At 43.9% G+C, this 11,464-nt stretch overlaps 2 protein-coding genes across 2 annotated transcripts; one reads left to right on the plus strand and one right to left on the minus strand.

Annotated features, from left to right (window-relative positions):
- Positions 1-525: 525 nt before the first annotated feature.
- Positions 526-3,296, plus strand: LOC129708555 (probable G-protein coupled receptor 139). Its single transcript, XM_055654359.1, has 2 exons — positions 526-727; positions 2,395-3,296. The coding sequence occupies exons 1-2, from the start codon at positions 526-528 to the stop codon at positions 3,294-3,296; spliced, it is 1,104 nt and encodes a 367-aa protein (XP_055510334.1).
- Positions 3,297-9,919: 6,623 nt separating this feature from the next.
- Positions 9,920-10,801, minus strand: LOC129708556 (probable G-protein coupled receptor 139). Its single transcript, XM_055654361.1, has one exon. It carries the CDS (start codon positions 10,799-10,801, stop codon positions 9,920-9,922), a length of 882 nt encoding a protein of 293 aa, XP_055510336.1.
- Between the last annotated feature and the right edge of the window lie 663 nt (positions 10,802-11,464).

Consider the following 11,464-nt stretch of genomic DNA (forward strand, 5'->3'; position numbering starts at 1 on the left):
TCCAGTAGGTCAGCACTGTGTTCCGTAATTACCATTTCTAACAAAGTTCGTATAATTTAGCGCCTATGGTGCGACAATCAGGTCAAAGAGGGAGACAGAGAGAGAGAGTTGTAGTGCACCAGTAACAATGTTTAATGTACATCACCTAGTGAATGTGATATTGTTTTATACATTACCCATGGTTTTGTGGAACATCTAATGTCGTGACGTTCTAGCGCTTGCATTTAAGTTATTTTATCTGTGTCCGTTTGGGTGTTTTCATAAACGGCTAAACAGTTATTTGCTGTGCTACCGAATAGGCTTTAACTAACGCCATCTGGTGTTCCCTGTCCTGGTTACACAATATCTTCAAATCACGTATGTGTTTGTTCCTTGGCTGCAATTAATTTCGTTCTCCATGGACTGTAATTGAGTCACGGAAGAGTCTCCCTTTTCTATTCTTAGACATTCATTTCAATAAATAATCAGTGTCGTTGACATCAGGCCTTCAGACCAGAAGGAAGGATGAACGAGGGTGGAGGAACAATGGAGCCTGGTGTTTCAACAATGGACCCGAATCTGGGAACAAGAGAATGGACTAAAAGAGGAATGGAGAGGAATGTATTCTGGATGTCCCAATATATCTTTGGAAATTATGAAGGTCTGACTGTGAACCTGCGGATTGCTTATGCACTCATTACCATTAAATTCGTTTATTATCCCCTTCTCGCTTTTATTGCTGTTCCTGGTAAGTCTCTTTCCAACATCACATTGTGTAGATCATATATATATATATTGTACATTGTATTTCAATACGAATGTCTTTCCAGAACCCTCACCCATCCCCGCTGTCCTGTTGCTCCCGGCGCTTCACTTAATCCAGGTATAAATTACGGAAACTGCGCTGATTGTATTCAGTTATTAGGAAGTCACACGCTCCTAAACTTTACCGTGTGTACTAGTAATTCTTAGATTCTATCTATCAGAAATCGGAACGATCAGTTTACTGGGTTGACGTTTCTCAATTGTAGAATTGCGAGAAGCCACAAACCAATCCACAGACGTTTTACTAGTTCCATCGTCTTCTGGAAACGATCGTTGACTCAGATTGAGCATTGGCTGTTTTACCCCCCTCTCTCCCACTCACACACACTCTCTCTCTCTCTCACACACACACACACACACACACACACACACACACACACACACACACACACACACGGTTCACCAGTTTAACATCTTCATTACGCCTTACTGAGGACGCATGTATTTATTAAAGTACTCGCAGCATGTGACGTCACCGACTGAATTCCCACAGTTTGCCGTGTTCAGGGTATCTGCTGTTTAAATCCCATCTCATGATTCAGAACCTCCCATGAAATAAGAAAATATATATAGTCCAGCAAATAATTAATGAAAAGCGTGTCTTTCGCTCAGATCGGAATAAAATATTGTATCCATTTCCCGATTGTTCACATTCTGCTCCGCCTTTTGAGCGCCCATCCAGACTACGGGTGCTGTCTGCACGGAGTTCACACGTTCTCCCCGTGACCTGCGTGGGTTTTGTCCCAGATCTTCGGTTTCCTCCAACACTCCAAAGACGTACAGGTTTGTAGGTTACAGGTTTGTAATTGGCTTGGTATAAATATAATTTGTCCTTACAGTGTGAGTATTAACTAAAGTGCGTGGATCGCTGGTCGGTGCAGACTCGTTGGGCCGAAGGGCCTGTTACCGCGCAGTATCACTAAAGTAAACTTCTATATTTGTCAAATGTTTCCTACTACGAAACTGACAAAGTTCTCTGGCTAAGACTCGACACACGTTCGTAAATATAATGGATGTTTCCTGACTATGCCGTGTCTTTAAAATTAACTCGTTAACTCCTAGACCAAAAGGGGGGGAAGCTGGAAATATGGAATAAATCTGGAAATACTGATTTGGTCGGAGGGTTAGGCAGTAACTACGAGGACAGAGGGATGGTTGTTCGTAGAGATTGATAGGTCTCCAACGGAATCAAATATGACATCTAAAAAAGACACTGCGACAGTGAGAGAGGAGAGCAGAGAGCGAAGATCTGTAGAGACCAATTGACTTAACCATATAGTAACGATGATGGAAGTCAAACCCAGATGGCAATGGAACTTCAGAAACCAAAAGTTCAGTTTTTTTAAGTAGTATATGCTGAAACAGAAAACTAACTGTGTTGTTATTGAGTTCTGTAAGTTGTAACATACTGTTTCAAATGTGAGGTATTGTTCCTCGAAATTATCGTGAATTTGGTTGGAACGGTGAAGGAAGCCGTGGAAGGAAGTCAGTGTGTGACCGAAACTACGGCCGCTTGGTAAATGAGATTCGGTATCATGTTTATGTTTCCGCCTAATATGCAATTTTCCTGTTTATTTCCCGTACACGCAGTTAACTTGGTGACGATTGTTATCCTATCCCGGGGAAAGAGCGGCCTCTCCAAGTGTGTCACTCGCTACCTCGTGGCCATGGCAGCAGCAGATCTACTAGTCGTTGTCTTCGACGTGATTTTGAGGCAGATTCCAATTGCTTATCGGGATTATTTCACTTTCGTGCGATCTATCCCGGTTTGCGATATTCACGCCGTTCTGCTTTTCACAGCCACAGACTGCTCGGTTTGGTTCACCGTCGCGTTCACCTTTGATCGATTTGTGGCCATTTGTTGCCAGAAACTGAAAAATAACTATTGTCAGGGGAGAACAGCGGCTATGGTTCTAGGAACAGTGACTGGGCTGAGCTTTTTAAAGAACATCACCTGGCATTTTATGCTCACATCTGAATATTCTCTTGCGTATGCCGTCTGGTTTTGTATGCCAAGAGACCGTCTCGTGAATTCACCGGTCTGGGCAGGAATCGAACTCGCTCACTACCTCTTCACCCCTATCACCCCATTTATCCTGGTTCTGCTTCTCAATGCTTTAACTATCAGGTACGTTTTAATGGCCAGCCGATCCCGCAAGAGACTCCGGGCACCCAATCATGGGGATAGTGCGAGAGACCCGGAGATGGAGAACCGTCGGAAATCCCTCATTTTACTGCTGGTTATCTCGGGAAATTTCATCCTGTTATGGGCTCTATTCACGGTGTATTACGTGTGGAACCGACTGCGATTTTTGGGGGTGGTGGTTGCAATTCCACCAGCATCTATGCGACAACTCTGCTTCATGCTGCAGCTCTTGAGCTGCTGCACGAACACAGCTCTTTACGTCGTGACTCAGGCTAAATTTAGGGAACAACTAAGGAATGCGATGAAATTTCCACGGATTCTAACTTTAAAATGCATTCAGTCCTGAGATCAAACGAACAATACGCGGTGGTGTCCCACTTGACCCGCCTTGCTGTTTATGTTAATAAATTGCGCTTATCTTAAGCGTTTTCTGCGCTGTGGCATTTGGAAGTATTGGTGTCCACATTCCTTCACCTGTTCCACTGATGTTTTACGCGTTCCTAGTGCTCGCCCCCAACACGCGGTTCACCAGCTTAACACCTTCTTTACGCATTACTGAGGACGCATGTATTTATTAAAGTACTCGCAGCATGTGACGTCACCTACTGAATTCCCACAGTTTGCCGCATTCAAGGTATCTGCTGTTTACATCCCATCTCAGATAAACCCACACAGTCTCCAAACAATAGTCATAGTGTCATACAACATAGAAACAGACCCATTCGGCCCATCAACCACATGCCGTCCAGCAGACAAATTTCTATATTACTACCATCAATTTATCAACACTTGGTTGATAGCCTTCCATGCTTTGGCGATTCAAATATTATTTTACATATCTGGTCAGTTTGTTGCTAGTTTCTGCCTCCCCTACCCGCTCAGGCTATGTTTTCCAAAATTCAATAGCCACATGCGTCAAATTGTTCCCCCTCGGATACACACTAAATATTTACCGTTAACCTATTGCCTTTAGATTTAGATACCTCTGCTGTGGAAAATATTATTATACCACTCATACTACCAATGCTAGAATTGTGTGTATTAAATTAGGTATCAACCTCGACGTCTTTCGCTGCAACGAAAATAAACCCAACCAATGCAGTCCCTCCTCGTAAATGCATACATTTCACTCTTCCTTTTCTTTCCCCATCTAACATCTTTTCTCTCCTCGTCTCCACAAGTCTTTGCCATTTACTCCACCCATCTGCAAATCACCTCCCTCCGTCATCTGCATCAATCTATGACGTTGTCCGGCTTTGTCATTACCCACCTACCCCCCCCCCCCCCCCCCCCCCCCCCTCCGCCATGTCCCAATCAGTATTAGGAAATATCCCGACCCGAGACAATGTTTGTCTATTTCCCTTCATAAATGCTGCCTGACCCACCGAGTTCCTGCAGTATTTTGCTTTCGTTTAAGATTCCTGCATGTACAGTTTCTCAGACCTCGCATACATACAGTTTTGAATATCCGAAGATAACGATGCAAGTATGCAGGTTTATCCCAGACATTTGCTCAACAGAGTGTAGAAAACACTCACGGAAATCAGTAGAGATATGGTGCGAGCTCACTGTCCCAGGAAATAGGCAACGTTTCGGGCCGAAACCCTTCTTCAGAACAAAATCGATATCTTGACCCATCATGGACAGAATTTAAAAAATGGAGAGAAATACAGGAAGGAATATAAAGCAAAAAGTTAATGCCAACACCTGACATTGTTCTTCCCACTGTATTCCATGTGTGGAGGGAATAACGTGTGTGCGCCTAATTTATAATACCTTCTATTCACATATATTCATCGACTTCCAGCCGGTAGCGTGGAACTCCAGATTTCCCACTTCCCACTACCTCCAAATTAACAAATATTTCCACAAAGCAGAGTTATCTAACGCGGGAAGGCATAGGTTTATCGTAAGGGGTAAGTGGCTCAAAGCGGACCTGAAATTGAATATGTTCAGCCACAGGGTAGTCCGAATCGCTGCCGGTATGGGTAATCGATGTAAATATCAGCATTGAATTACCGAGGTGTAGTAACTTACGGTCCAAGTCTTGACAAAACAACCAAAGTGTTCGATGGTTAACGCATTATCACATTAGTGAAACGTATATTTTTCAAAAAATATTGTTCTATTCCTGCTAGGGTTATTAAGGTTTTCAAAATGCAAATCACGAATACATTTTGCCGGGGTCGCTTACAGCACGAACATTAAAATCTCCAATTTCAGAAAACCCAATTCCCGTCTTTGCCTTTCTAATTCCTTCACATCTTGGCAGGTCCTCTCACTTACTTCTGTCAAGTATATATCCGAGCTTCTATCACCGGTGAAGGTATAGGAGCAAGGAGGTTCTACTGCAGTTGTACAGTGTCTGGGTGAGACCACACCAGGGGTATTGCGTACAGTTTTGTTCTCCTAATCTGGGGAAAGATATTCTTGCCATAGAATGTTCACCAGACTGATTCCTGGGATGGCAGGACTTTCATATGAAGAAAGACTGGATAGACACGGCTTGTACTCGCTTGAAAGTAGAAGATTGATGGGGGGGGGGGGGGGGGGGGGGGGTCTTATAGAAACTTACAAAATTCTTAGGGGTTGGACAGGCTAGATGCAGGAAGATTGTTTCCGATGTTGGGGGAAGTCCAGAACAAGGGGTCACCGTTTAAGGATAAGGAGAAAGTCTTTTAGGACCGAGATGAGAAAAACATTTTTTTACACAGAGAGCGGCGAATCTCTGGAATTCTGTGCCACAGAAGGTAGTTGAGGCCAGTACTTTGGCTATATTTAAGAAGGGGTTAGATGTTGCCCTTGTGGCGAAGGGGATCAGGGGGTGTGGAGAGAAGGCAGGTACGGGATTCTAAGTTGGATGATCAGCCATGATCATATTGAATGGCGGTGCAGGCTCGAAGTGCCGAATGGCCTACTCCTATTTTCTATGTTTCTATGTTTCTATGATCCGTACTTAGACTTGGTTGATTAAAAGATTTGAGGTCCTGATATTTGCCACAACGATTGAGCCTGAGGTCGTGCATTAATTTAGGGAACTTTGTCGCTTTGTCGGGATATATTATCTGTTGCGTGGTTAGCGGGAATTGATGCTATTATTTTTCTGGCTTGAAACTGTGTTTTTAATGATTTAAAAGAGTCATTATTGTGAAACGCAGATTATTTGAACAAAATCCACGAGTCAGATATTCGAAAGCAAAACATAGAAAAGGTCAGCATATACCCTTCGGTCCATCATGTCTATCCGCGACCACAGGCCCTTCGGTCCATCATGCCTGGTATGGTAATTATATCTACCTCCGCCGTAGACGTTGGTCACAGTTTGGGGCTCTTTTATCATCATGATATTTTTGAGTTATTTCGTGGTCCTCTGTAGATTGATTGTGGAGTAATATTTACATGTATGAGTATTAATAGCCTTGCATTTTGAAAAAAAAATGTTGTGGGCCAGAGGTTTTCTATCGTCTCAGGCGATGCCCAGCTTAAATCTGTTGTATTATTTTGAGATTTCTACAAACCTGACGACCATCTGAAAGATGGTTCAATGGAGACAAGCGCAGATGGCGACTAATTTATAAATATGTGTTTGCATTTATGCTACGATATTTAATGTTGATGAGCTGGAATTGTCTGAGACCATTGAATGGCGATAATGGTTTACACGCCATGGACTCGACATCATCGTACAGAGCAGCACAAGGCGGACTGTTGTGCAAGGAGACAAATGGCTGAAAAAGAGCTTTCTAAATGAGTATACAGGCCCTGGCCCCGTCATTGTTAGCACTGAAGATGGGAAACTGGAAGCTGTCTCCGCAACTCAAAGTGCGAATAACTAAGATCTGCTCATTATCAGTGATGTTTCTTTAAAAATAGAATATATTGATGACCCTGAAGTAACCATGTATCGTGTTGCGCCGAGTAAATCAGTCCAATTTCCCGGGAAATATATATGTTAAATAAGTTATTGAATAGATTGGCGAATTCTTCAAGAGAGACTGACTCTAGCAGTGGGAGTGAATCCTCCAGAATTGTGTGGATGGCCGATGGTCGGCATAGGCGGGTATTTCCATTAGTGTATGTCAAGTTGGAGAAATAGCGCCCCAGGTTAGCGATAACTTCGTGTATTAAGGAATTGGAGGAAAATGTAAGAATAATGCGTGATGTTGCCTAAGCCTAAATCAACACTTTAATGCCTATCTATTATAAGCATCTACGTTCGTTTACTGTAGGGAGATTATACCGCATTGTCATTCAAAGACTCATTTTCTTGCTGTATTATTTCCTTTTTCGGAATGGATTTAGCTGACAATAATCATTAATCGGAGCGGTGGGTCTCCCTCCCAAACAAGAAGCAGATACTTGCACCTAACAAAGCAGTAAAGCAGGACAGGTCGCCCGCGTGGACAGAAGCTGAGGAGTGCAGTCAGTGCCTTTTCTCTATATCTGAAATCACCCTCCTGACTTCTAATATTATACAGATTATTCTACTTGTTGATACCATTTGCATGTACTATTTTACAAGGTCAAGTAGATAGCGCGACACAACCGAGTCAACGCTGGCTTTATCATCATCTTCTTAAGTCCTGTGGTCCCCGTGGTTCGGCATTAATTGTTCTTGGAACAGGAGGCCATACTATAATGTACACTTGTTTAGTGGTTGGAACAAGAGGGTGATATTCTTAAGGACATCATTTTCAGAAAAAAGTCAAGATGATTGGCAATATATGCTTCTCCGACCGCAGAACCAACCAATCCCCGTCTACCGATACTCTCCTCCGCCTAGCGGAGCTGGTCCTTACCCTCAACAACTTTTCCTTTGACTCCACCCATTTCCTCCAAATCCAAGCGTTACTATGGCACGAGCATGGGGCCCAGCTATGCCTGGCTCTTTGTAGGGTACGTCGAAAAATCTTTGTTCGAGACGTACCGTGGTCCTGTCCCCGGACTCTACCTCCGCTACATTGACGACTGCATTGGTGCTACCTCTTGCACCCACGCAGAACTCATTGACTTCATCCATTTCACAACTACATTCCATCCAGCACTCAAATGCACCTGGACCATTTCCGACAACTCCCTACCGTTTCTTGACCCCACTATCTCCATCGCAGGTAACTACTGACCAACATCTACTACAAACCCACTGACTCCCATGGCTATCTGGACTACACGTCTTCCCACCCTGCTTCCTGTAAGCATTCACTACTACCAATTCCTCCGTCTACGCCGCATCTGCACCCAATATGAGGTGTTCCAAACCAGGGCATTGAAGATGTCTTCATTCTTTATGGAACGGAGGTTCTTATACTCTTCGACTATAAATTATGCTCTCACCAGGGTCTCTTCTATATCCCGTAGCTCCGTTCTCACTCTCCATCCCCCCCACTCTAACAAGGACAGTCTAACGAGTCGCCCCCCCCCCCCCCCCCCCTTGTCCTCAACTGCCACCAAAAATCGACGGCATGGGGAGAAAGAGCAGTGTTGCGGGGTATTGAAGAGACCCTGGTGAGAGCCTCATCTATAGTAGGGGTCCCTGAAGAATTAGCACATTTCCGATGCCCTGGTGTGGAACAGCTCATCCTGGGAGCAGATGCGACGTAAACGGAGGTATTGGGAGTAGGGGATGGAATACTTTTGGCGCCCTCTCATTATATCTTTTCCAGAAACGCAACGAGTTCTGGAGACTGACTAACTACTATCAATAATTCAATTAAGTGACACCCTTCATTGTGGTATTGAGCCACGAGACAAAAAATAAGGAAAATCTCCAACCCACGCATTTGAGCGCGTGAAACGCGGCTTTTGGTTACAATTTAGGCAACTTAGAAAACTATTGGCCCGTTATTAGTGACTATGCAACATATATCAATAGAATTGGTGTTAGGATAAAACATGGCGATTTCAGGCAGAACCATAATGCCGGGTGGAGGATGTCTGCACAGCATAATGGTGTTTCATTGAAAGTAAAGACGTCCGCCACATGTTTAGCAGTGAATTTATATTATCAGAGTGATTGCAATGAATGTCACCTATGGAGAGTCAGCATCTTTAAATGATTGTTGTCAAAACTATGATATACATTCTGATTGTTCCTCCTGTATAACACGGAGATAGGCCGACAGAATGTGGATTGCATGTGCAACAGCAAGAGGGGATTACAATGCAGTATATTCCGATACACGTACCTGCCAACCGGACCAGGAATGCTGCTCAACAAGAACGGCAGGTTTTACAATGTTCTAACCACGCTTTCGTACGCTATAGATTGGCATATGTTCCAAATAATGTGATGGGGTAACGACCAGTGTCGAAACAAGAGGTTTCGGATCGGGGACTGGTACCTTGGGGAACATGCTGCAGGTTAATCAAGATTTGCACGTAAGCATAAAATCAGTGTTGCAGGATGTGCAACCGCTACATGACACAGAATTACACAGAATCACAGAATTACAACGGGAAAAAACGCCAGGGAATAAAAACAACGAAGTGAAGACTAAAGAAACTGTGCAGTCGGCCAGATTTACAAAAGTGCTTTATTTTGAGTCAAAATATCACAGGCTCGCAGAAACACTAACACAGTGGAATGTCGGAAAACTAATCTACATGTTGATTATGTAGGAACGTTAACGCTACTTTGGCGATTATTAAAATTCGTATTGATATTGGTTGAGATATTCTTAAATACGTGAGGAGTTTCCACGCTAAAACTGAAATGACCAAGCAGCGGTAAGCATCCTAATCCAAAAGGAAAATTAGTGATACAATCAGATTACCCGGTGGGGATGATGTCGTAAAATGGTGGCGAGGACGTAAGGAAACTGAATTGGCTAGAGAGAGTGAACTGAGTCTGTAAACCTGGCTGATTCGCACGGAATGGATCACAGAGAGGCAGAACCACACTATTCATGGAATTGATGAAAGGGAAGTCGATCGGGTGGGTTAGTAACTGGGAGTTTGCAGTTCCTCTGATCACATGGTGCATTTTCTAAGCATGGTAAAAGGATATCTGATCACTTCCTTCAGTTGTTCCCTAAACGGAGTCTGGGTCACAGCGTAAAGGGCAGTGTTTGTGCAGCAACTCAGGAGCTGCAGCATGAAACAAAGTTCTTGCATCGACCTAGGAGGAAACGTAGGCACAGAATTCAAAACCCGCAGTCGGTTCCACAGATAGAACACTGTAAACAGAGCCCATAACAGGATGAAATTGCCTGAAATGACAAGCAGTAATATGAGGGATTTCCTGCGACTCTCCATCTCTGGGTCCCTGGGATTCTCCCGATTGCTGGTGTCCCGTAGTCTCTTGCGGGCTCTGCTGGCCACTAAAACGTGCCTGATGGTTAAAGCATTAAGTAACAGAACCAATATAAATGGGACCACAGGGGTAAGGATGTAATGAAGGAGTTCGATCGCTCCCCAAACCTGTGATTCCACAAGTTGGACTCTTGGCATACAAAACCAGCGGGCATAGGCGAGTGAATATTCAGCGGTGAGCATGAAATACCATGTAATGTTCTTTAAAGAGCTCAAAACACTCACTGTCCCTAGAACCACAGCCGCCGTTCTCTCGGTACAATATTTAGTTTTCAGCTTCTGGCAACAAATGGCCACAAATCGATCAAAGGTAAACGTGACAGTGAACCAGACTGAGCAATCGGTAGCTGTGTGAAGAACGATGGCGTGGAGATTACAGATGCGGATGGCGCGCAGGAATGTGAAATAATCCCGATATGCAATCGGAATCTGCCTCAGTATCAGATCGAAGAGAAGCACCAGTAGATCTGACGCTGCCATGCCCACCAGGTAGCGAGTGACACCTTTGGAAAGACCACACTTTCCCCGGGACAGGATCATAATCGTCACTATATTCACTGTCAGGAAGTGAAAGAAACGGATAAATTACATACACGAGATTTGGAAGAAAATAGGCAGATTAACCGCGGGAAGACATCAAGTTTAAAAACATGTTCCTGTACAGAGAGATACACAATAATGAGTTTGGCTAGCAGGTGCACTGTCGGCTGAAGATGGTGAATATCATTCAAAGAAATTAATAGGTGAATGGAACACGACACACAGAATTAGTAGTTGGACATAAACATACCCGGAACAGCAACAATAGCGAGTAGAGGGTAGTAAATCAGTTTCATGGTCGCTAGTGCATAAGCGATGCGTAGGTTTAATGTCAGACCATCGTAATCTGCAAATATATGTTGGGACATCCAGAAGACGTTTCTGACCATTCTTGTCACATTCCACTTTCCCGTTCCAAAATTGCTAATTGTACCGGTAACAAACCATCCCTCGGACACCAGATCCCGGTCTATGTCTGTAACATTATACTCTACTGTTTGCGAATTCCGCTCCATTCCTGCAGAATTACACGGTACCCCTTTCAGATTTCTCCCTCTGCTCCCCCTCTATAGAACCGCGGAGCTCAACGAGGCGCCGCTCTCACTGACACTGGGATAACACGTTCATATGAGCCCTTTATTTAGAGCACATGGAAATCTGGTG

This window comes from Leucoraja erinacea, chromosome 24 (genome assembly GCF_028641065.1).
Source record: "Leucoraja erinacea ecotype New England chromosome 24, Leri_hhj_1, whole genome shotgun sequence".
NCBI classification, from domain to species: domain Eukaryota; kingdom Metazoa; phylum Chordata; class Chondrichthyes; order Rajiformes; family Rajidae; genus Leucoraja; species Leucoraja erinaceus.

Coding starts and splice junctions, on each gene's coding strand:
- LOC129708556 (XM_055654361.1), bottom strand. CDS start 10,801: ATGATCCTGTCCCGGGGAAAGTGTGGTCTTTCCAAAGGTGTCACTCGC.
- LOC129708555 (XM_055654359.1), top strand. CDS start 526: ATGGAGCCTGGTGTTTCAACAATGGACCCGAATCTGGGAACAAGAGAA. Junction 728..2,394: donor CGCTTTTATTGCTGTTCCTG/GTAAGTCTCTTT, acceptor CCGTACACGCAG/TTAACTTGGTGACGATTGTT.